The sequence below is a fragment of the Pyrus communis genome, chromosome 16, assembly GCF_041283825.1.
Source record: "Pyrus communis isolate YQ-2024b chromosome 16, ASM4128382v1, whole genome shotgun sequence".
In the NCBI taxonomy this organism is placed as follows: Eukaryota; Viridiplantae; Streptophyta; class Magnoliopsida; order Rosales; family Rosaceae; genus Pyrus; species Pyrus communis.
In genome coordinates, this window is record NC_142580.1 from 7,184,738 (window position 1) to 7,210,417 (window position 25,680).

General features: G+C 38.0%; 3 protein-coding genes across 4 annotated transcripts; 2 read left to right on the top strand and 1 right to left on the bottom strand.

The window, feature by feature from the left end:
* The first annotated feature begins 10,996 nt into the window (after positions 1–10,996).
* LOC137732374 (histidine kinase 3) lies at positions 10,997–17,975 on the top strand. Its single transcript, XM_088688013.1, has 11 exons — positions 10,997–12,707; positions 13,068–13,349; positions 13,644–13,813; positions 14,019–14,231; positions 14,435–14,621; positions 14,707–14,758; positions 14,891–15,120; positions 15,266–15,364; positions 15,558–16,690; positions 16,973–17,322; positions 17,478–17,975. The coding sequence occupies exons 1-10, from the start codon at positions 12,219–12,221 to the stop codon at positions 17,235–17,237; spliced, it is 3,120 nt and encodes a 1,039-aa protein (XP_088544139.1). The 5' UTR covers positions 10,997–12,218; the 3' UTR covers positions 17,238–17,322; positions 17,478–17,975.
* A 716-nt stretch (positions 17,976–18,691) lies between these two features.
* On the top strand, positions 18,692–21,183 carry LOC137731597 (nuclear transport factor 2B). The gene is made up of 2 exons (XM_068470752.2): positions 18,692–19,132; positions 20,876–21,183. Exons 1-2 carry the CDS (start codon positions 18,836–18,838, stop codon positions 20,948–20,950), a joined length of 372 nt encoding a protein of 123 aa, XP_068326853.1. The 5' UTR covers positions 18,692–18,835; the 3' UTR covers positions 20,951–21,183.
* LOC137732598 (uncharacterized) lies at positions 18,759–23,350 on the bottom strand. Of its 2 annotated transcripts, XM_088688015.1 has the most exons (3): positions 22,985–23,350; positions 22,326–22,680; positions 18,759–21,945 (listed from the first exon to the last, which is right to left on the bottom strand). In XM_088688015.1, exons 1-3 carry the CDS (start codon positions 23,150–23,152, stop codon positions 21,878–21,880), a joined length of 591 nt encoding a protein of 196 aa, XP_088544141.1. In that variant the 5' UTR covers positions 23,153–23,350; the 3' UTR covers positions 18,759–21,877. The 2 variants fall into 2 exon arrangements, with proteins under 2 accessions (XP_088544141.1, XP_068328011.2); XM_068471910.2 differs by having other exon boundaries at positions 18,759–22,680; positions 22,985–23,347.
* Between the last annotated feature and the right edge of the window lie 2,330 nt (positions 23,351–25,680).

The following is a 25,680-nucleotide window of genomic DNA, read 5'->3' on the forward strand; positions in this document are numbered from 1 at the left end:
TCCTAAAGTCCACATTGTGCTTCTAAAACAACATATTAAAACTTCATTATGATCCAATGGTCGGATCTCCGCCAATCGCTAAGATTAAATGGTGGTCAACGTTTGATTTTACAAACTTAGAAATCCAATTCGGGAAGATCCGTACGTCGGATTCTCGATCCGTAAGTTCCTATTATTTTCAAAATATTATGTACTATTACATATTTAAGTTTGGTGCCGATCTAATGGTCGGATCGTCAATTTATATAATAACCCTATGACGGCCAACTACGAGACTATATTAAAACATTGGAATTTCACTAAACGGATGTCAAATATGGAATCGGGGCATCAATATTAGCTTATAAAGGTCATGTGAGGTTTCGACCCACAAGCCGCCCCTACTCATCGGAAAATTCAACTATTTCAAAAAATTACCAAAATTTACAGATTTGTAGATCTCAATGAGAGGATAAATTTTCATACCTGGGCCGAAGTCCAATTCACCAGAGAAACGCCTGAAATCATCCTTGGACCGCCGGAAACCCTAGACAAGGATGTGCTTCGATTCGGCTTCCAAACGAGCTTCGACGCCTCCAGCACTGCTTGGGCTTTGTTCCTGGGGTTGAGAGAAGCCTTTTGTGGTGGTGGTGGTGGTGGTGGTCGGGACCTTCGGAATTAGCCAATCTCGCCGAAACACCTTTGGAACCCACGTGTTCCGTTCTCCTCAAATCGGGGATTCAATCGAGGTGGGTTTTGGGTGGAAATGAATGAGGGAAGTCTAGGGAGTTGTTTGGTAGGGGTGGACGGTTATGAATCGTAGGAAAAATGGACGGAAAACCTATCGAAAATTGTTGTAGACGTGGGTCGGGTCGGAGAAGAAAACCGGACAGAGTGATTAGGTGTGTCTGTCCCCTATCTCCCTTCCCCTCATTTCCTCCTTTTCTGATTGGTCCTCCCCCTCACTTTATAATATTGGTTAAAGTGATGAGTTTATTTAACATTTATTAGCTCTTATTTTCCTTAAAAGTAGCCTTAAGAGTCAAAATTTTCATTTGCTAAGTGGAATATGACAATTAAAATCATAAAATAGGCCAAAAGATTAATATTTTGAAGCTTGAAGATTCAAAACACTCCCTATGTTGTAGCCTAGAGGAGCCTTGTACTTCGCTTCTCTAGGCTCCTATCGGGATAGTGCTAGCTGTGGCAGGTGGGTTATATGCATATTTGGCCTACTTAAGATGATAAAACGTGGGCGCACTAAGTTTAAGTAGAGATTCTCTTTTGATTGAGTTTAGGTAGGAGGTCGTTTAATAATCATTTCATGTTTATTTTTTATTTTTTGTTTTCGTTTCTTTTTAAATGAAGACGCTTTGGCACATCACATCACCTCACAAGATTTTAGTTTTTCATTTTTTGTGAAAAGGAAAAGTGAAAGCCAAAAACTAATATAGGTATCAAACGGCCTCCTTTAACATTTATCTTTTATAAATGAAAATCTGAAGGATTAGGAAAGAAAATAGTCATTTAGACATTTCTCCTTCATAATGTATGATGGGGAACAAAATTTGGTAACTTTCTAGTCAAAGAATGAACATGAATAAGCCATGAACAGATATTTTTCTTTCCAAATTCCAAAAAAATGATAGGGTTTGGAGAAATAAGTTTCTTTACGAATCATCCCTATTCTACAAGACATTTAATACATTTGATGTACACTTATATTATGACACTTGATATACAAGAAATTTAATGTACACAAGAAAATTTCTCCCCCCCCCCCCTTATATTATGACATTTAATTTGGAAAAAAAAAATCCATGTTTCTGATACACTAAAAAATCTTTCAACAATTGCATTAACTATTGATTTCAAGGTAATTTATGATGATAGATTCATAACTACGTGCTCCACATCGATGAGATATGTTCATGCTTATGATAAAGGAAAAAGAGGGTATCATGAAAGTAATTTTAAAAAAATTTATCAAATTGTAAATTTTACATTAATAAAAACACTTCAAGTGTTCAATTGGAGAAAATCCTCCATTACTTAGCCATTTGTCATGTGTAATTGATTCTTAGTTATAATTTATTTAGTGTATTTTTTTTCTTCTAAAATATTAAGGTCAAAGTGTTTCTTTTTTCTTTTTGGTTAATGAACGTGACTAAACAACCCAAAACAAACAACGCTCTGTCTGAAACTTCACAAATATCGTCTAACAAAAACGAGTGGATTGTAGGAGGAGGATACCATCAGACTCCACAATCAAATTCCTAACACCCTTACCTAAAGCCATCTTCAATCACCTGACCAACGCCAAGATTAGCAATACACCTAGCCTTCCAAGAAGAACTATCACATATACATATTAAAGAGAAAAATTAAATGTGAAATAGTAATGACACCCCTGATTATTTATGTCCTTTAAAAGTTTTCCGATTTAATTCAAAGATTAGAAATAAATTCAATGAAGAATTGTCATAGTAAATAAGGTCTCATTCTCCAGTACAGTGCGTTACAAGTTCAAACATTTATAATTCTGTTAATATAATTTAAAGTAGTAATATCGTTTACAATACAAAAAAATTCAAAAAATAAACGAAGTTCGTGATTGTAAAGTTTTCCTCACATAAATATCTTCGAGGGGAAGTTTGTACATTAATATTTGAATTTTGAACTTTGTCCCATTTGCTTGCAATACTGGGACAAGCAGTCAAATTTTAGGGGCTTCAAATTTTGACGATTTTAACTGGAGATGATTTGCCATTGTGGGTCAATCATGAGATGACTTATTTGTTATTTGGGTGAGTGTGAGATGGAAAGTTGCTCTCATTGTTTTGCACTTTTGCTGGATACAAACAACCTATTAGGATCCAATCAATGAACCTTAAACACTTGGGGAATCCTCTGCCGTTGGATTTTTACCATTTTACAAATATCTACGGTTAGTATGTATGGAGTTTCTGACACATATAGCATATGTATACTTTGCATGTTGCATGTAATTATGTGACTGGTAAGGAATGATTGAAGCAAGCAACCATTTTGCCATGCCTGCTTGCTGATAGTGACTGGCTTCTGCCCGGCGGACCCATTCATCTACACCCGCCCACTATGCATTTCCACTCTTCATGATTTTAAAAGGGCTTTCTTTTTTACTCGAACTCATTAGTAAATACTGTCAATTAAGGATTCGAGAAAGTACTTTCATGCAACGAAAATGTTACAGTTATACGATTCTTTCTCATAAAACAAACCCAAATGTGCCCTTCATTGTTGTGGCAAAAGATTACAATGTACTAGTAGTCTGGCATGGTGACATCCTAAAAGCATCTTTAATGAAGATGTTAAATTCTAAGTTGAATGTTACATAAGATTTCATAGAAACTCTAATCGATAAGTGAATCTGATTGGCATAGAAATTTTATGCTCTAATTTTGACATATGAAACAGATTGATTTCTTTTTATTTTTTAAATATTTTGTTGTGTGGGTTATAGGAGGGCATCAATCATATATCATAAAACTAAGGTTTGATTGATTTGTTTTGAAAAGTGGATCCTACAAATATTAATTAAATAAGAAAAATTGGCCGCAATCATGCGAGTCTCCTTCACGTCTCATCTTCGTTTGATCAACCGGTGTCCTCTTACTTAACGGAGCTTTTAACTGTGTTAAGTCTTATTATTTTGTGTTGCAAATGAATAAAAAATGACAGAGCCAAAACTCTCCAGTAACGCAGCCGCAACCAGCACCCTCGTCGCCACTGACGAATCTCATTCTCCCTCTCTCTCTCTCCCCTCTCTTCAACCTTGTCAACGAAAACAAAACAACTTTGGTTCAATGGGATTCCCACTGTTGGCTATATTTGAATTGGAATTCGTGTTCGATTCAATTCGTCAACTCCAATTTTATTTGATTGATTGACCGATAATAACTAAAATGCTAAGAATCAATGTGTATACTCGCCGACGACGATCATGTGCATATTCACCGACGACGATCGTGATTTTTAGATTTGTTGTGCGAGTTTGAAGAGAGAGAGGCTTGACGGTACCAACTATACAATATGAGTATGTAGATAGTTTATTGTATTCCGGGCCGATAAATTAAGGGAAGAGATCATCTCCAGATCTATCCATTTAGAGGTCAAGGATCAAATGATCTGGGATTTTAAAATTTGATCATACGACAAAAAATTATTGTAATTTTTATAAGTTTTTACTATCTTATCTGCTTTTAGCCGTTGTTCAAATTTTAAAGATCAAGATCATTTGATCTATGGGCTTCAGATGTATAGATTCGGAGAGGATCCCTTTTCAAGTTGATTTTTTTTTTTTAATAGCAACGATATGATAGATTTCATTGATAAGGAAGAGCCAGTTACAAAATTGAGAAGAGGCCGCCTTATAGACAATCAACAACTAGCAAATTTACAATAAACTGGGTTGGGGGGGGGGGGGGGGGGGCATGAATAGGAGGTTTCATCCATACGAAGGGCAGAGCGGGCAAGGCGGTGAGCGGTACCATTGCCTTGATGACAAATATGGGCAACCGAGCAGGCAAGGCGGTGAGACCATTGCCTTGATGACAGATATGGGCAACCGAAGTTCCAGTGATCATGGAAATAGAAGCCTTCCAGTGATCATGGGAAGAGAAGCCTTAAAGTCTTCGATAATATGTCTCAAGTTGGGCATATTCGGAGAGTTCTCAATAAGGACTTTCACGATCTGGAGAGAATCACACTCAAAAATGAAATCATTAAAACCACTTTTCCATTGCCAACGACAAGTCTTCCCGAGCAGCCAAAGCTTCCGCTTGGAGGGGAGAGAACACGAAGCGAAATCGAATGACATGGGCAGCCACAAACGAGCCCCTATCATCACGAAAAATGATGCCCACACCCCCCGTCCTGCTATCTTCACACCATGCGCCATCTACATTGATTTTCAAAGAGCCAAAGGGAGGTTTGATCCAATTCACAACTGGCGAGACAGCAGAAGAATGGGTACGTGGAGCATGTAGCTATATCTTATGGGACCAGACCCATTGAATTCAACTACATAATGGTTTTGTAATTCGTACACTGGACAATAATTTTTTTGTTCTTTTTCTCCTTGGAAAACGGTTTCCAAGTATTCCAGAAAGTTATTGCACTCAAAATTTAATGGAGGCAGATTCTCTGCTCTCTAACTTTTTGTGCCCTCTTATTTTGTGTGGTCACGGTTAACTCATGCCAATATTTTATATTATTATTTTTTTTATAAAGATAATAAGACAAAAAAGAATAGTAATATAAAATGTTGACGTGACTTAACCGTGACCACATAAATAGGAGGGCACGAGAAGTTGGAGGGCAGAGAATCTGCTTCCAAATTTAATATGCAGTTGTGGACAAGTGTCGCTTGCACGATTGTGTTAATTGGGGAGAAAACATAATTTCAAAAATTTTGGAGACAAGAAGTGAATTTTTCTCCAAACAAAACAAGATTGTCCTCATTAAATTGACAAGGTTCGCAAATATCCCAACACGCAATTCAACATCCCTGAAAGCTTGAGCAGCTGACGACGATATCTCCAAGCTTTCATGCTCATGGCATGGAAAATGATACTTAAACAAGTAAAGAATCTCATGAATCAATCAAAAATACTTACCTCATCATCTCAAGATATTATTCTAACTAATATCTTCGGGATTATTCTTTCCTCATCCATCATACGGAAGATACACCTTGGTCAATAGGAAGCCGCCATGTGCAGAGTAGAAACCTACTATGGCTGGCCACCTTCTTATAAATACCTCATTTCTACTAGTTTTTGGTAAGCTTTATGCTATGCATACACTCACTCTTTTCAGATATACTGACTTAGGCATTGAAGATCCATTGGTCAATCCCCCACCTAGCATGTGTGGCTTAGTCGTTGATTGAATGTGTTTATTATTTTGTAAGTGCAAATTCGTCAAGATTGAAGACGGTGGATTTTTACTACTCATTAATGGTATTCAAGAAGTAATGCTAAGTATACTTACATTCACGATTAATCAACTTTAATTCTCATATTTTCGTTGAATATGCGTGCTTAATTATTGCACTATCTGAACTTCCATGCTTAAATAAACTTATACCTTTTTAGTGACAATTTATTCTTTTGGTCCGACGAGTGTTGAGCTGTTAGGTTGGAAGCAAGTTAAGAGAAGCAATACAATGTGGCAAATTCCCACCGTCGAGCATGTAGCCACATCTCTATCACGCAGACACTAAATTAATGGGGCTTTGTTGATCCACCTTCAACAATAATTCTCAATTATTCTAATCTCATTCATTAATTAATGCGATGTTTAATTTAAAACTTGAAAAATCCACACATGCCATTTTCCATCAATCACCCCCCTTCTACGTTTATACAATTTAAGGGTCCACAACGTGCCGCCGAATGAAATTGAGGCTTTAATTCAAAATTAATTAGTAATGTGGGAAATAATCTAACAAATTAATGAGTAATTTTATTGGATTGTGTGAAGCATATGTGATTTTCAGACTTTATACGTGGATAAATTAATTATGATACCGTAAATAGCGTTGAGGTTCTCTATTCCAAAATCAAGTGACAATAGTATAACATACCGCTTAACTTGTAAATGTGGTACAACTCCTCACAATCCGCTAAGTGCAAGAACACTTCAAAGTTGTAATACAGGTATTCTCCCTTGCAAGTTGCAATCAAAGCATAGTTGATAGTTTCAATGATATCACTCGTCCGACAAATATTTATCGCGTGTTAAAAAAGTATATCACATATTCAATAAATGTTTGTCGTGTAATGTCTTCAACTACACGAGAGTATCTTTCATTGGTGGCAGCCAGCAAGCAGCATCGTAACATGGCTTGCAAGAATCAAACACGTATATATTAAATATCGAAAGGTAAATGAACTCAAGTTACTTTATTTTCTTGATCATTAGATTAATAATTAGGTTAAGTAGGATTAAGAGAGATGCTTCATTTCATAGACAACTTTAACCCTTTATTCTCTTTTTGTTGATGACGTGGAGTCGTGTTCGTCCTTTGGGCGGGTAGGATGCCGTAATCTCTGACGCCTAGTTTGTTTGTTAATGAAAAACAAGGATTCAAAGGGAGCTTTGTTGAGAGTGACCTAATTATGTTTTATTAATCATTATTATTATTGTTTGTAAATTAATTATTATTATTTTAATTTTTAAAAATTAGGTGGGCTATTGAAAATTTGTTCTGTCTTTGACCTTTCCTGTTGAAAACCCTATCAAGGGAGGCTCTATGTTATAATTTAAAGTTTTAAACTCCATCTCTGTCTTTTGCTGACCGAAGCTTCCAACTATATTCGTCAAAGTATTTCTTGTGGATTAATATATCATTAATCTGAATCATATGCTTCTTAATGTTCGGATCGAGGGCTCCGCCAGCGTTAATCACCCGCCAAAAACTCATAGCAAATAATCCAATGGGTAGGAATCAAGGAATTAAACCTAGATAAAGCCTGATCACGACTACTACTAAAAAGTTCTAATGAAGAAATTTACATTGATCGACAACTGTAATACTCTACGCGTTTATGAAAGAGTGAGGTGGTTATTAATTTTGTCCTTTGTTTGGGCAAATATACGAAGCTTGTGATGGTGATGTTAATTGTGTGTATGGTACGGGTTGCAAGGATTTGGACTTTTGAGTTGAAGAATACCAAACCAGCACAAATATGAAAAGGAAAAGAGAAAAAAGATTTGGACAGCCACCATTTTTGGCGGAGGCTGCTTGTACGGTTGTACCAGATGAAGAAGTAAGCTGCCCGGTTTCCTTCTCTGGGGATTATTATATATTTGTTTAATTAATTTCCTCGTAATTTATTTATTATTACGATTTTGTGTCATTTATTTAACATAAATAGCAGTTTTTTAATAAATTAGAAAGTAAAATAAGGAAGTTTAATTAGACCTAGTCTTAGCATCTCCAGAATAAATTTGTTTTGAGGACAAAACTGCATCCATCCTCGCAACCATGTTCAATGTCCAGATACGATGAAGTAAAATATATAATTTTAAGAGTAATTTTTTCGATGGATATTAAAAATTGTCACATGTTGTTATTATTTTTTTTCAGCAAACAAGTGTTATTATTTTATTTAAATTATATATATATATATATTATTTTTTTGCTAATAGGCCCCTCGAAATGACTCACACTTTGTTGTTATCCTAGGAAAAGGATCCTTGCCGGATCCTCTTTGTGGAGATCTGGAGTATCAATCAATCACATACGTTCATTGTACATCATGCGGTTATAAATCATTTAAAATTTAAAATTGAATATAAATAGTATTTAACAAAAAATGACCGCACGATGTACGATAAACAGACGTGATTGATTGATCCCCGGATCCCCACAAAGAGGATCCGGAGAAGATCCCTTTCCGATAGTGTATTCGAATTATATTATTATTATTATTAGGGAATTGTTATTAGCACTCCAAAAATTTTATTCTACACTCATCACAAGTGTATTTTTCTTTCTAATTATAAAAAATTTGAAATGTGAAATGAGATTTTTAGAGTGTTAATAACAATTCCTTATTATTATTATTATTATTTTATTAATAGGACCTAGAAATGGTACTAAACCGAGTGGGTTCCATTTATATACCCAAATTTATTCTGCACCATATATAAGACAAATTAATTCATTTTAACTATTTGAAAGTTCATGTAGTAATTTTGCATATGCATAGGTGTCACTTGAATAAAGTTCACTATTTACTATTAATTAATGAAGTAACGACATGTGTGAGTTAGGAATAATTTGTCTGATTTATTTGCGCTCAAATTTAAATACTTCTTATGAATTAAAATAAATTAAAATATTATTTTATAAAAAAATTCAAACTTTTAGTAGGTTGTGGTACTTTTTGTAGGGAGACCCTCAGTGCACTCTTTCATATTTATATGCAATTAGACTCTTCTTCACTCTATCTAATTGGTTTAGAAAATGCCTCACTTAGGGAAATAATCATGTGATGTACAGAGCACGACACCTGTCCGGTGCTGGAAAGTTAGAACGAGAAGTGTTATGAACCATGAATGGCTGCAATGGAAAATAATATTTACATATTTACTGAGGTCAAATTAAGCACGACTGAAGTCCTCAAATCAATAAAATATGCTCGTCTTTAAACAGACGAGTAACAATTCAGCTTGAAAAACGATTTCAGAACCTAGAACTTTCTATGAAATTTGATCGAAAAGTAATAAATCGAGCATGAATATAGATTGTAAAATGAAAGAAATGATCCAATATTTACAAGGAAAAAACATATTAAATTATCCGAGGAAAAAGATTAAAAGTTACCAGTCAATAAAAGCTGCGATAAAGAGGCAATTTTTACAGTTTTACAGAGCTGATTATATACGAACACAATGCTGAGCTGGACTCCGACAAATTTAGCCCAAAACGAAGCGCAGAGAGGGGGGAGAGAGAGAGAGATGCTCACATTTCCAATCGTCTACCCCCACACGTGACACGTAGCAAGCTAGGCCATTACGCACATTACATTTTGGACATTCTGATTGGCCAGCGGCATAGAACCGGTGCGCTGACGTGGGACGGGTCGCTTTCACAAGGAGCTCACCAGAAACAAGGAAGTGGGTAGTAGTGATGGCCTAATCACTTCGTGACAAGCCTTGATTAAAGTGCCCTTTTGTTCTCGCCCCTGCTTTCTCACACTTTTACGCTTCTGCCACTGTTGTCGTCTAACCACCTCCCCTAGCTTATCTTCTTCGTTGACAATTTAGCCCTTGCATTTTGGTTGTATTTGCTTCCATGCCTGGTTCCTTGTCCAACTTTTGTTTCTTGTTTGTTTGTTGCTTCCTACTAGACCTGGAGGGATTGGTAACATCAACACATGTACACAAAACTCTCTTTGTCATTGGTGGGGTTGGTTTTAACTTTACTTTTAACATTTTCTTTCAACTTATTAGCTTTTTTATGGATAAAAGTTTAAGATGAGATTGGTTATTCACCATCATCGCCAGTGCATGCCCATAATTTCAAGCTAAAATGATTTACATGTGACATTTAATTGTCAGCTGTTACTGGTATGAATTTATGTAGAAATTTATAGATTGCGCACCAACGAAACTGTTGATAGTATGACTCGAACCTTGATGGAGCAACACATAAGGCAAAGACCTTATTAGCTTTGCGTTTCAATGTAACGAGCTTGAGTTTTTGAGTTGAGGCACCGTACAAATCATAATTAAGGTGGATCCTATACCGGTTAACTAGTGAACTAGTCGAAATCGAGTTGAAAAAACACTAAATATTGGTTTTTCTCCAGATAAGCTTAATTATTGGATTTTGTCACGTATATACCAAACCAAACTAACTCAGTTATATTATATAGTTGAAATTAGAGGTGGAGTTAGCCGAATCAGACATTTGCCCACTCCAACTTTTGGTTACAAATCAATGTGTTTTTGTATGCCACCAAAAAAATTACAGACATGAAGCAAATGAAATACAGCTTCGTCTGTTGTCTTCTACACTTTTTTCTTTTGCATTTTCATGATTTTCGTTCCAAATTCTTATAGTATAAAATTAGAATAAAGAACCAATCAACGCTAATCCATAATCCAAAAACAGAGAATAAAAAAACCCTAAGCCTGCAACCAAACATTGGTTTAGATTCCAGAATAAAAACAGGGATAGGAATCGGATAGAAGATAGCACAATGGCACCTCCCACAAGTTCCTATCATTGGCCCTTCTATCTTTTACCAACTCTTTTGACTATTGGTCCTCCAAATGCAATTTTGGAAAAGTATGGGGCATCTAATGCCATTCGGTACAAAGCACCGAGGCAAAGATGTCAAAGAAAGAAATTAGACCCCCATGCAAAGGGTACTTTTGTCATCGAAAAGTACAGCCTTACAAACGCATAGAGTTAACGAATTGGCACCATAGCGTGTAGAATTTGTCAACTGGGGCATTTGATGGATATGGATGTGAAGTTGTGAACGCCATGGGAAAGTTGGAGAAATAATGCAGCTACTTCTGCTTCGGTGGGAGTGTGTACCTTTACTGCCCTTCATTTCTAAACATCGAGTAGTTTTCTGAGGCATCGAAACACGATTACGTGATATTATTATTCAACTTAAACCGATTTGTGGATTTAATTTTTACTGTAAGTAAGTATTATCGATCAATCTTATTAAAACGCGTGTATCTACGGTCACCGAACATTTCTCCTAAATATATTTATCCATCTTTCCATGTAAACAAATTTAAATAATTATTTGGTTTTGTTTTTGTTTAATTAAATTTTTTATTTTCTCCTGGGTGGATGTTTTGGATGGAGATAATGGGCTGCGCTAGCAGACATTTGTACCACCATATTCTTCCAATATTTTCTCTCTCACGGATTCTTCTTCCTAATTCTTAATGTCCATGAATCATCCAAACCTGCTGGCTTCTTGTTCTTCTTCCACTCCCAAAGTTGCTACTTCCACCATTATCTTCATTCCTTATAGTGCTGTCAGTGCTTCTTCTCTGCATAGATCTTTGCAGCTGGGTGTGCTCAATAGTCAAACGTTAACAAACAAAACACACATGCGCGAACTGGGTTTGGTTTGATTTCAGGAATTTAAGGACTCACTCCTTAACTAGGATTTTCCTGTCAGATTCTCTGTTGGTTTGATTACCAAAGTTGGAATCTTTGCTGTCGCATTTGCTTGTTTTGGGTTTTGGTTGGTGGCTGAAGAGGATAATCAAATCAAACTCTTGTTAGAATTTAGAAAAAAACAGACAGAATCTTGGGATTCTCTTGTTCTTTGGAGTGCTGTTAGTAAATTTATTGTCTTTTCCTGATTTTGGGTGTCCTGTTTTTGGTTCCTGCGCACCCAAAGTTGAAGTTATTTGGGTGTGGATAAGATAACTTCTTCCCACACCACACACATCGTCCCCAGAATCCCAAAATCTTCCTGGTTGCAGTGAATTCAAGGTCGGTGGGTTTGTTCTTCCAAGCTTGGAATTTTTTACTTCTAAATGTTGGGTTTTGCTGGACAGTTCCTGTTGATTTGATAGCTGGTGTCTCCTTCTCCCTCCCTCCCTCCCTCTCTCCCTCCCTCTCTCTCTCTCTCTCTCTCTCTCTCTAGAATTCGTTTGACCTCTTGGCACTGTTTGTGGTTAACTTGCTTGGTTCACTGCTGTGGTGGATGAGTTTATTCCATGTATTTGAGTTCGGTTTAAAGGTGGGGCATCTGCTTTGGATGCTATGTTGCTGGATTGTATCTGTAATTTCCATGAACTGGTACCTCACTGGTGGGATTGTGACAGACACCAAGGTAGGTTTGCTTGGTGAAGCTGCTAATATGTGCCTCAAATGGTGGGAGAAAATCCCAATGAACATCAGCAAGATCCGCCACCATTACTACAAGTATATCGGGTCGAAGAGAGTCCGAAAAACGTGGTGGAGGAGGCTTTTGTTTTCGTGGGTGGTTGGGTGGACAATTGGGAGCCTCTGGATCTTGTGGTACATGAGCTCACAGGCCAGTGAGAAGAGGAAGGAGACTCTTGCAAGTATGTGTGATGAGAGGGCGAGGATGTTGCAGGATCAGTTTAATGTCAGCATGAACCATATCCAGGCCATGTCGATACTGATCTCGACATTCCACCACGGAAAGTATCCGTCGGCCATTGATCAGGTAAAGAGATCATCTGTCAACGTGGAGCAATTTAGGATGGTAAATATGTTTTAATTGATTGTGTCATTGATGCTTTTGATGTGTATAGGCTAATTGGTGTTTCATGTCACTCGGATTGATATTAATTGATTGTACTTAATGAGTACCTACCCCTGTCTGTTAATTAACTGGTTTGCTAGTTGATGCATTTTGTTCATGTGGGGATTTGCTTTAAATTCGAAGAATTTTGTACCGGTTTCTCAACCGGTGTTAATTTGATATGTTTAGCTTAATTTAGTTTCAGATATTCAGATCTGAGCTTTCTGTAGCTATGATGCTTGTTATCTAGTTGATGGAACATCCTAACTTTCGAGCCTGCAGAAAACTTTTGCGCGGTACACCGAAAGAACTGCTTTCGAGAGACCCCTCACAAGTGGCGTGGCATATGCTGTAAGGGTGCTCCACTCGGAAAAAGAACAATTTGAGAAGCAACAGGGCTGGACTATCAAGAGAATGGATACCCTCGAACAGAACCAGGTTCATAAGAATGACTATGCCCCAGAAGCCTTGGAACCTTCCCCAATTCAGGAAGAATATGCTCCTGTTATCTTTGCACAGGATACCGTTAGACATGTCATCTCTTTTGATATGCTGACCGGGAAGGTATTTCCTTATCTAGTTTCTTTCGTCAACTTCTCACAATTCATTTAACAACTATAGTCGTAGATCCAGTCGAATTCTATTATCTTAATTAAGCAGCATGTTAATTAGTAGTTGTCTAGGATCTTTTACTTTTACTTTTACTTTGCAGTCCTGATGTATCCAAAATTTAGATGATAGTACCTTTATATTAGAAATTTAGAAAGCTCTCGACATTGTCTCATGCTATGTAGAAAAATTTGGTTTCCTGATTTGCAATCCTCACTCGTGAAGTTTCGTTCATTTGGGTTTCAACAGGAAGATCGACAAAACGTGTTGCGTGCAAGAGAATCGGGAAAGGGGGTTCTTACTGCTCCTTTTCGGTTGCTTAAAACAAACAGACTTGGAGTAATACTGACATTTGCCGTCTACAAAAGAGATCTGCCCTCAAATGCAACTCCAAACGAAAGAATTCAAGCGACTGATGGGTAAGCTTTCTTTGAATGAGAACATGTTATTAACAAAAGCATAATACAAGTCTTCCGCCAATAAAAAGCATGTCCACATTCCTTTATGGTATCATCAAGGCCTTGAAGGGATATCAGCAGACAGAATTGCTTTGCTGGACTCAGAACACTCAAAGTGGTTATACTTTAGAAGAAGGTTTTTAATCCTGTTGTTTCTGCCAACCAGGTATCTCGGTGGAATCTTTCATATTGAGTCACTAGTGGAGAAGTTACTTCAACAACTCGCTAGCAAGCAAACCATCCTTGTGAACGTGTATGATACAACCAATCAGTCGCATCCAATCAGCATGTACGGTTCAAATGTTTCAGATGATGGATTGCAGCGCATCAGCTCCTTAAGTTTTGGAGATCCCTTAAGGAACCATGAGATGCGGTGCAGGTAACTACTAAGTCTTGTGCCTTATACTTTTTAGGGTTGAGCTTCTATGTTATATAGGCCTCTCCTTGGTCTCTGGTAATGGGACGAGACTAGGAAATGTTATGTTTGTGTTACTTATTCCGATCACACTGTTTCTGAGGGACCTAGGCATCTAGAAAGTCTTGTAGAACTGTATTCAGAAGCTGAGTTTCTTCTTTATGCAGGTTCAAACATAAGCCACCTTGGCCGTGGTTAGCCATTACAACTTCTATTGGGATCCTCGTGATTGCATTGCTTGTTGGCTACATTTTCCATGCAACTGTAAATAGGATTGCCAAAGTGGAGGATGATTTCCATAAGATGATGGAGCTCAAAAAACAGGCTGAGGCAGCTGATGTTGCCAAATCTCAGGTACTTTCTGACTTTAGTTAATGCAGGAAAATTTTGTTTGGAATTGTACTATGCCTGTGCCTAATCAGATCTTAATCCTCTGTAGTTTCTTGCAACTGTTTCACACGAGATCAGAACCCCAATGAATGGTGTCCTAGGTGAGTTCGCGAGACTGCTGCTGTTATTTGTTTAAAATCATGTCCCGGCATTGCTCAAGATTTTAGAGCAAAACTACAGCCAAAAGAAAGCTTGCTGAACTTTGAGTCTTTGACAATCCTGTCCCTTTTCAGGAATGTTACACATGCTAATGGACACAAACCTGGATGTTACTCAACTAGATTACGTCCGAACTGCCCAGGGAAGTGGAAAAGCTCTAGTCTCACTTATAAATGAGGTATTGGACCAGGCGAAGATTGAATCTGGTAAGCTGGAGCTTGAGGCAGTGCGTTTTGATCTGCGAGCTATTCTGGATGATGTTTTGTCACTCTTTTCGGGGAAGTCTCAAGAAAAAGGAGTAGAGGTAAATAATGTTTCCACCCCCCCAACTACTTCCCCGGAACAAAAAACATTTTCCACTGTTTTATGTATGGTTTTCTGCTCTAAGTTTTCATTGTCTAATAACTGAACTTTTGAAATTTTCATGACCAAATTTTTGGGGAGAGTAGTTGGCAGTATACATCTCAGATCAGGTTCCTGATATGCTTATTGGTGATCCCGGACGGTTTCGGCAGATTATCACTAATCTCATGGGGAATTCAATCAAAGTAAGTGTCTAGTGGGTTCTCAACTATTTGTTAAACAGAGTAAAATCATGAGAGTGGATAAATGTACCCCTGCATATCTTTATGTATCAAACCGTATATTAGGCTTTGTTAAATACGGGAAATTAATTCTATTTAAGCCATGTTGTCCGCGTTCTGTATAAAATGGCAATGACATTGTTTATTTTATATACAGTTCACAGAGAAAGGACACATCTTTGTGACGGTTCATCTTGTCGAGGAGCTGATTGGCTCAATAGGCGTTGAGACTGAATCATCATCGAAGAACACTTTGAGTGGTTTCCCCGTTGCAGATAAACGCCGCAGTTGGGGAGGATTTAGGTGCTTCGGTCAAGATGGATCTGCGAGCCTTTTGTCATCCTCATCTGACCTCATCAATATTATTGTATCTGTTGAGGACACAGGAGTAGGAATCCCTCTAGAAGCCCAATCTCGTGTTTTCACTCCTTTTATGCAGGTGGGACCATCCATCTCACGTACACATGGAGGCACAGGAATTGGACTAAGCATAAGCAAGTGTTTGGTTGGCCTCATGGAAGGGGAAATCGGGTTTGTTAGCATTCCGAAGATTGGTTCCACATTTACATTTACTGCTGTTTTCACCAATGCCAGCTCCAGTTCAAATGAGTTAACCATCGAGCAAATCAACAGCCAGTCAAATGCTGCATCCTCAGAATTTAATGGCATGACGGCATTAGTAGTGGACCAAAGACCTGTTAGGGCCAAGATGTCAAGTTATCATATCCAACGGCTTGGAATTCGTGTTGAAGTAGTTTCTGATTTGAATCAGGGTTTAGCTAGCATAAGCTGTGGGAGTACAACTATCAATATGGTCCTTGTTGAACAGGAAGTCTGGAATAAAGATTCAGGAACTTCAGCTCTCTTTGTCAGTAATTTACGGAAAATTGATGGACAGGTTCCTCCGAAACTGTTCATTCTTGTCAATTCTAGTAGCTCATGCAGAATAAGCTCTGCAACTTCAGGTGTCTCTACCCCAACCGTCATCATGAAACCTCTCAGGGCAAGCATGCTCGCTGCCTCACTGCAAAGAGCCATGGGAGTTGGTAACAAGGGAAATCTCCGGAACGGGGAGCTCCCAAGTTTGTCTCTCCGCAATCTTCTGCTCGGAAGGAAAATTCTTATTATAGATGATAATAATGTGAATCTCAGAGTAGCTGCCGGTGCTTTGAAGAAGTATGGGGCAGAGGTGATCTGTGCAGACAGTGGTAAAAAGGCAATCTCACTGCTTACGCCGCCCCACCATTTCGATGCCTGCTTCATGGATATCCAGATGCCAGAGATGGATGGGTGAGTGATGCTTTTAGTTTTGAAAGCTTTCAATTTGAAAACCTCACTGAAATGTCAGAGAACTTAAGATTTAAAAATAATATTTAACCTGTGAGGCTTACTTCTTAGCAAGTTCAGTTTTTGCAAGTCGTCTTATATTGAAGGTAGCCATGTGTAGTTCGTTCATAAAATCTCTCTTTCGGTTGTGTACTTGGCCTTTTTTTGGTAATTTTGATCCATTTGAGCTATCCTGGATTAATTTTGTCACTACATTTATAAGTTTCATTTCTTCCCCCCCCACAGGTTTGAAGCTACAAGGAGAATACGTGACGTGGAATGCAATATCAGCAACAGTATTCAACATGGCGAAGTTTCTGCGGAGGATTATGAAAATATTCAAGCATGGCGTGTACCCATTCTGGCCATGACTGCTGATGTAATTCAGGCAACCCATGAGGAATGCACAAAGTGCGGAATGGATGGATATGTTTCAAAACCATTCGAAGCTGAACAGCTTTATCGCGAAGTTTCACGTTTTTTCCAATCTACTACAACTGGAAACGCGTAGTGAGGACTTGAATTGATGAGTTGCTGATGGCATCAGCACACCGTTTCTCCAAGACACTGTAAATGCATTCAGAATTTTCCTCGGAGTAAGTTTTTATTGACGAAGATTTAGTTTGCGCGCTCCAATGCTCCATATATTTTCATTGTGGAACATTAGAAGAAAATGTACGAAAATTTGATGAAATCATCGCGCGTGCCGTCAGGAACTGACAACACACTGCCCATTGGCTAATTTTTTCAGGAGAACATTTCTTTTGTCACAGAGAGTGTATATAGGAGCCCTGCTCGATCACTTGTGATCCAAGTCAGTTTTCTTTTCCCTTGTATTTATTTTTATGAGCCAGATATCAAAGCCGGTTCATTCTCCTTGTAAAGTTGATCCATCTCCAAGCTTCTTCCACTGAAATCGGTAACCTGGAATTTTGAGTTCCGGTTAAAGCTCAAGAGAACCGACGACGTTAAAGCTCTGGGTTTGGATTCCGATTCTGATTCTGATTCTGAATGTAATAATTGAAGCTCGCATCGTTGAAGATCTGTCACACTTTACTTAGCATCTGTGTATTATGTAGAGATTGATTTGGCAGGAAGGAGGATGTTGTAGCCTTTCCTGGGAAGCTGTTGGAGAATGCACATTGTAAATTACAACCTCAATAAAGATATGTAGTTGGACATTTTTTTCCTTTTAGATTTGATGTAACCATACAATGTTGATAATTTGAGAAAGTCGATTTTTATTGTCCGAGTCTATTGCAGATATCGAACTTTTGACATATGGATATTCGATGCCAAGCCCTAATAACACTCTGTTTTTTAAAATTACATAGTTTGTCGAAATAGAAATATTTTCTTATCAAACAATGGCGAGCCCCGATAACATGCTCTTTTTTGTAAAAGCACGTAGTTAGAATGATTAGTTTTTAATGGTTGATTGTAGAAGTGATAAGTTTTTAGAACGTTGTTAGAATGACTACACAATGATGATACAATGACAATTTGATAAAAACTAATCATATATCGATGACTGAACGATGACATAATAACCACACAATATTGTAAAAATTGATTGTTTCTGCAATCAAATGTCGAAACCTAATTATTCCAGATAATTACACCAAAACAACATTGATTCGTATATGAAATCGTATTAAAATCCTACTTCTCTTTCACTCTCATAGTCTTCAAGATCAAATTGCGCGTTTATTCATGCACCGAAACACAAAAATTCTCTCTTCTTCAATATCGCTGGTGCGAAAGAGCAAAAAAGTTATAGAATTATCATAAAAACTAGTAATGCATCCCACTACAAAACTTGCTCCAAAGTCTACAATAAAAAACAAAAATAATAATAACAACCAGCGTTATAGTCACGCGGCAATACTTTTGGATTAGGATTGATAATTCAAAAATTATGATAATTATAATTTGACCCCGCAAAACTCAAATAATTGAAATATAAAAATATATATAAAAACTGGCCACTCGGTCACAAGTTGTCTCTACTCGCTCCGTCTCCTCCCATCGCTTTGTTTTGCAGCAGTCCCTTCTAACAAATTTCACAGTCGAGTCTCCTCTGCGGCGTGGCGTTCAGGTGCGACGGCGATGGATCCAGACGCACTTTCCAAGGCCTTCGTTGAGCACTACTACACGTTGTTCGACGCCAACCGCGCGGCCTTGGCGAATCTGTACCAGGAAAGCTCGATGTTGACCTTCGAAGGTCAGAAGATCCAAGGGTCACAAAGCATCGTGGCCAAGCTCACCAGCCTCCCTTTCCAGCAGTGTCAGCACAGCATCACCACCGTCGATTGCCAGCCCTCTGGCCCCGTCGGCGGCATGCTCGTCTTCGTCAGCGGCAATCTACAGCTCTCCGGTGAACAGCACGCTCTCAAGTTCAGCCAGGTATAATATTGCTTACCTCGTCTTTGTTTAAATCTTTTGCGGCGATTTTAGGGTTTTAGATGTGACTCATTTGCTGATCTGCTGCTAAATCGGCGTGCGATTGGTCGTTGTTGTGACGATTTGATTGTCGTTGCGTTTCTGCTGTTGCTATAAGTAGGATTATGAGTTTTCTTGGGTATGATTTTAGTGATTTTAGCCTCTGTGATCGAGGTTTAGTTCCCGATCTACTCGAAACTCGAGTATGCAAATCCGATATTGGAACTGCAATCATTGATTGGCTGTATTTGGTATGATTTACCAGGTGTTTTTCTGTATGTGATTTGATTTGTGGACCTTATGATTAGATGCATGCGTTTTTAGCTTGTGTGATTGCAATTTCAGTCGGATTCATCATTCACCCGTGTGTGCTTATGCAGGTTTCACTCACTCAGCGGATTACTCGCGGAGACGGACATTTGTAGCTCTGAATATTCTGATTTTGTTTCTTTTATATTTGAGTTTGATTGGAGCTCACATGTTTCAATACTGTGGATGTTGTGCTCGTTTGGTGTTTCTTTTTATTTATACACATCAATTGAAGATTCTTAGTCGATTTAACGATGCCTTTTGTTGTTAATTAGATATTGGCTTCTTTTTATGTTGAACCGTGTGCATAAAAGTACTGTTTTCTCTATGTTGCAAAGGAATTCTCTATTGAATTCTCAGTTTTACTAAATAGTTGTTTCATTTTCCTGTGGCCTAAATTATGGCATATAGGTCCACGAAATTCGTCGTCTTCTAGTTTCACGTCATAGAAAGTTTTACGTTGTTGTTATGTATTTTTGATTTCATTGGTTGGTATTTATTGTTTGGAATTCTATTTATGTCTATCCGTTATCTCTCTTGACTCTAATTGCTTTGTAGGTATTATGAAGGGTTTTGTATCACCTTTTGCTTAATGGCCACCCGTTTTACAGGGATCTTGGACAACGTGTAGTGATTAACGATTTGAAACTGCTTGATTTGCTATTCTTGTCAAGAAAGTTAACTGATAGATAAAAACTCGGCAAACCTAAGTATGCTAATTAAATTGGTTCCCTTGGTTTTCTGCTTCAGTCATGATGTGTGATGCACTGACTGAGTGACAGTTCGTGATTGTTGTTGGTATATATGCATTTCTTTGGCATGTGACTGTGGCTACTTTTTGCTTGCACTCAGCCATCAAACACATGATAGAATTCCAGCATTAGTTTTATCGCCCTCCCCTCCCTCCTGCTTTGGGATATGACATTGTGTGTTTTCAGGTGCCCCATAAGGGATAAGCGCTCCATTCTGCATCTTCTTGTTGTCGTGCATGCCCTGTTTATCATTATACCATGGACTTTGCTCCTTGCTTCTTGTATTAACATTAAGAGCCGTCTCATGGTGTTGTCATTATCGCTTTGCTTCATCAGGACCTCAACAGCTTTTCACTTGTACATGAAAATTTTATGCGGCTGTATGTGTTTCAGATAAATAGTTCCAAGGTTCCCGAAAAATTGTTCGTAAACCTGTTGCGAATGTGTGTTCTACTATGTTTACTTATTTTAAATAATAGGGTGCTGGCATGTGTCTTCCTTTATCGAATCCATTATTTATGTGATTTACCATTTACGTAGGACTGTGAACATCTTGAAATATTTATCTTTACATTGTAGTTTACTAGTTTTTGTTTCCATCTTCAGCTGGCTTCTACCTAATCATAGTTTTGTATTTCATTTCCAGATGTTCCATCTGATGCCGACTCAACAGGGAAGCTTCTACGTTCTCAATGACATTTTCCGGTTGAACTATGCGTGAAGATGAGATTACGAAACACATTTCTCTCTATTGCAGGTTGAACTTTCGGTCTTTGGGTTGGTGGTGTGTTTAGTGTTGTTGAATGTGGTTTTTTTCTCTAAATTTAGAGAAAATTTCAGAGATTGTTATTGGTTAAATGGATGATGCTTACCTTGCTGGGTAATTGTCTAAATGAATACAGTTATTGGAGGTTTGAAGACTAATCCTCATATAAATTTTCTGTTTTGCTGTAATATCTAGTGATTGCTTGGTGGGAATTTGCTATCGAACCACATGTGCATGAACGGCTGATAGTAGTATCGATAACGCAGCTGTTTTCACTCAAATAAATTTTGCAACGGCAAGGGAGATTTTCTTTGGTTTTTTTCTTTCTATCTCTCTTTTCCAACAAGTTACGTTTAGTAGGAATGGCAAAAATTCTGGATAACTGACCAAAGTGCCCAACTGTGCAAGAGAAGTTCAATCGTGTCGTGCTGAATGTCTACGCACATAATCGGCACCATTGTTCGGGAGGGTTGGGTCCCGGCCAGCGGTGTTCTTGCCTTATCGTTCATTTTCTTTATCAACCAAGATGTATTTCTGTAAAATAATTTGAAAACCATATGTGTCGAACTGATCAACAGTTATAAGTAGCATCTTCACAGTGAACCATGAATTTTTTTAATTCATATGAATGACCAAACGGTCTCTGCATGAGGAGGTAAAGGATTTTCTTCCGCACTGCCTGTCGGGAAGGATGAGGATTTTCTTCCGCGCTGCCTGCCGGGAAGAATGAAAGTTCCATCTAAACATCCCCTTGTCAAGAAAAAAGAAGAGAAACTATTATTGCAGTGTTGGGCCGTGTCTTCTTTTGTTGGCATATTCATCTTTATGCTTGTAATCTCTGTTTCCATATGCTAATCATACTTGTTTATACGGTTTTCGTTTTCAGATTTTCGACGTGATGCCGATGGCAGGCGGAAGCTCCGGCGTTATAGTGACATTTTCCGGTTGAACTACAGAGAAAGACAAGATTATCACTAACATTTCAACAAAGGGTGGTATTATGTGCCACACTTGAACAAAATTTCCAAGTGATCCCATCCTTTGGATAACTTTCAATTATCTATTTAATCAACCAATCTTACGGTTCATCGACAATATCCATCAAGACAATCCCAAACATACTCATATGTTATGTTCGGTAATACACAAGTTGACGCATGTACTGAAGTGACTTATAAACTCACCGCAAGAAGAAAAAAAAAACTAAAAGGAGCCAAACATTAATAATAATATTCACAGTTTTGTTGAAAAATTCAATGCTTTTCACTTAGACTAATATCTGGCAAGGGGAACTCAGGTATTTGGAGTGAAGGAAGAGAAGGAGACTCACCCCGGTGGCGTTCTTCCGAGTCCTTCCCGTTCCCCGTCAGCATCCCTCCGATGCATCGAAAGGGGTGTCTGAATCCCTCGTTGAGTTTCCAAAGGAAAGTCGCCTCAGAGGCTTGCCAGGCGACAGTGAGCACAATCATGATAGAAAGCAGCCAGTGAGTGATGCTGTTCTGTTTCTTCACCTTGTTTACTTCTCTCACAATTTTTTCCGTATCAATTTCAGCCCCACCGCCATCTGCTTTGCCACAACTCTCATTTTCCGGCTTCAATTCGCCGTCTTTAGAGGACGTTTCCTCTTCCGTTTTGGTTGAAGTTTCCGAGTTCCGAAGCTCGCCATTGCCTTTTAATGATTCCAACTGTCAATAGAAATGAGACTGAATTGAAATACCTCAAAATATTCATCATGCAACCTATCGTAATGAAAATCGACAAAAATTTGAAGTATTTTGGAGTCTCAATGGCAATTCGTTAATATGTTTATGAATTTGAGGCGCGCAAATGACACGATAATATGTGTAAGTTTCGTTTTAAATAATTATATCACGATATCATCTAGCACGTTAATAGTGTAACGTGTCAAGAAAGTTACTCCCCTGTCAGAAAAGAAACGATACGAGGGGAAATAGATAGAGAACTAGTTGAGATGGCCGGTGATCTGACCTGGGAGAGCAATCGGTGGAGGAGGAGGCGGTCCTCATCTTTATCATCGTCATCACCACCATCTTGGGAAACGCCCTCGCCGGCGGAGGATTTACTGTTTTTCCTCTCCTCTAAGAGCCTCTTGATTGCCTCATTTATCAGCTCCATGTTCTCATCTTTCGAATCCATAGGTTACGTTGTAATATCTCACCTGGAGAGAGAGAGAGATGAAAGAGAGAGAAAAACTCAAAGTCTCGAACCCTTTTCGTTAATTCTAGATTCCACCCGCAGCGCACTAAGGCGCCTCACGGAAGCTACGCGACAAAGCGTCAGCCGCTGGGTCCAGCGCTCGCCACTTGCGACGAGCCCCACGACTCTCTTCTTTGATCGAAGGTTGGCCATTTTTTTCCTAACTATATTAAATCAAACGGCTGAAGTTGAATAGGAGTAAATTTGACGGTAAAATAAAAATGGATAAATTACATTTTACCTCTTCAAGTTTGTAATCGATTTTAATTCCTTACAACATTTTAAAAACATTTTAATTTCATACATTGACTTATTATTTTAGGATTTGGATCCTCGCCGGATCCCCTCTCTAGGGATCTTAGGGATGGGGATCCGGCGATGATCAACACACGTAGATCATTGATCAAAAATCGTGTGGCCATAATTTTTGCCTTTTTTATATTTTTCACGCAAACGAGGTTACTTTACTTTTAAAAGTATAAAAAACATTTAATTGTGGCCGCACAATTTTTAATCACGTGCGTTGATCCCTAGGATCCAAATTTATCATTTTATTTCAATTTCATATGTCTGTTAGAAAATTTATTAGGCGATGAAGTTACTGCCAAATCTATGACACGGTGCGAAAAAAATATTTTTTTATACTTTTAAAATATTATAATAATTTACCCTATTAAAAAAAATAAAAAAAAATAAAAACATAACACAAACCCAGAAAACCCATCCCCCCGACCACCTCCCTTCCCCAACCTAAACCCCCCATCCCACCACCCCACCCCCACCTCCCCCGAGACGACGTACAACAGCACAATGGCAGGGCCCGCGTGATTTTTGACCTCCAGTCCGGTGAGCACTAATATTCCGGCACCGATGACAACGCGAAGTCCAAACCAAATGAGGTCCCACCAGTTGAGCGTATGACTTCGCGCCTTCATCTCCACCAGCTTCGTGCTGTCTGCCGACCGAGTCAGGACCTGATCCACGAACCGGCCCGGCGTCTGCCTTAGCGTACTGACGTAATTACTGCAGCTTTGGAACGACTCCTCGAAAAAAAAATCGTCCTTTCAGTACGTGCAGCCTCTCCGCTATATCCCCTCATCGTCTCCTCCACCGCGCGCCACCATCTGTAAAAATTCAAACTCACGTGGGGGGCTTGCGAGAGAGGTGGGGATGGAGTGGGGTGGGGTGGGATGGGGGGTTTGGGTTGTAGGGAAGGGGAAGGGATGTGGGTCGGGAGGGGGGATGGGTTTTCTGGGTTTGTGTTTTGTTTTGGTTTTTTATTTTTATATAGGATAAATTATTATAATATTTTAAATGTATAAAAAAAAAATTTGTTTGCCATGTGGCACAAATTTGATAGCCCATATCATCACTTAACGGATTTTCTAACAGATGTATGAAACTAAAATACAATGATAAGTCAATGTATGAAATTGAAATGTTTTAAAAATGATGTAAGGAATTGAAATCGACTTTAAATTTGAAGGGGTAAAATGTAATTTACCCAATAAAAATTAAAGATCCAAAATTAAATCTAGCAGCTAAATCAATTAAATAAAATATTTAAATTAATTTTTACCCAAAAAATCTATAAATACTTATGTATAGTTGAAACTAACAAATGAGTTGAACCTAATTTTCATTTTCATGACTTTAATGTTTTATGCGGTGCATATGTGCGTGAAATTGTGTTTAAGAATGATATATGCTGTGTAATTTTTTATTGTTTTTTAAAATTTAAATATTTATAAATTAAAAAGTTCATAAAATATAAAAAAATGAAAATCTACGTAAAATTTATTTTTAAAAAATTTACCGAGAAGTAAATTAGACTAAGACCTGGTTTGGTACTGAGGTGATTCTGAAAAAAGCTGCTATCAAAAAAAGCTGGGAGCTGTTTTTGTGTTTGGTAAACACTCAGCTTTAGCTTTTTTTCACAGTTTTGGATGAAAAAAAACCAAAAACAAGAAGCTGCAAAACCTAGCTTTGAAAAAACGGCTTTTTTTCACATCTGTTTTACATAAAAGTTTACCAAACACTCTAATACTGTTTTTTTTTTTCAAAAGCACTTTTACAAAAAAGTTTACCAAACACTCTGCTGCTTTATTTCACAGCTGCTTATTCTCACAGCACAGCAGAAGCAGCTTTTTTTCAAAACACAACAATACCAAACCAGCCCTAAAGCACTCTGTAACAACTTGGGATTTAACAATTTCTAAATTATGGCTTAAAATTCTCTAGATTAAATTTTTAAGCTTTAATCTACATCATTGCACAAGGTCTTAAACCTCATAGCAAAAAAGTGCTCACAACTATGCACACGTGTCACGATAGTATTGTTTAGGTATTTGGCTCGAGTGACTATAGGCTAACAGTTTAACATGAAATTATTCCGGCGCATGAAAGTTTTCCTCTCAAGGGAGAGGAGCGTAGGCCGAATCAACAAATGACAAATGTCGGTCGGAGCA

What these genes read in the sequence shown, in the direction of transcription:
- LOC137732374 (XM_088688013.1), top strand. Translation starts at nt 12,219, where the DNA reads ATGAGTTTATTCCATGTATTTGAGTTCGGTTTAAAGGTGGGGCATCTG. An exon ending in AACCATGAGATGCGGTGCAG is followed by an intron (nt 14,232 to 14,434) that starts GTAACTACTAAG and finishes TTCTTTATGCAG; the next exon opens with GTTCAAACATAAGCCACCTT. An exon ending in TCATGGGGAATTCAATCAAA is followed by an intron (nt 15,365 to 15,557) that starts GTAAGTGTCTAG and finishes TTTTATATACAG; the next exon opens with TTCACAGAGAAAGGACACAT.
- LOC137731597 (XM_068470752.2), top strand. Translation starts at nt 18,836, where the DNA reads ATGGATCCAGACGCACTTTCCAAGGCCTTCGTTGAGCACTACTACACG. An exon ending in ACGCTCTCAAGTTCAGCCAG is followed by an intron (nt 19,133 to 20,875) that starts GTATAATATTGC and finishes TTTCATTTCCAG; the next exon opens with ATGTTCCATCTGATGCCGAC.
- LOC137732598 (XM_068471910.2), bottom strand. Translation starts at nt 23,152, where the DNA reads ATGGATTCGAAAGATGAGAACATGGAGCTGATAAATGAGGCAATCAAG. An exon ending in TCCACCGATTGCTCTCCCAG is followed by an intron (nt 22,681 to 22,984) that starts GTCAGATCACCG and finishes TTCTATTGACAG; the next exon opens with TTGGAATCATTAAAAGGCAA.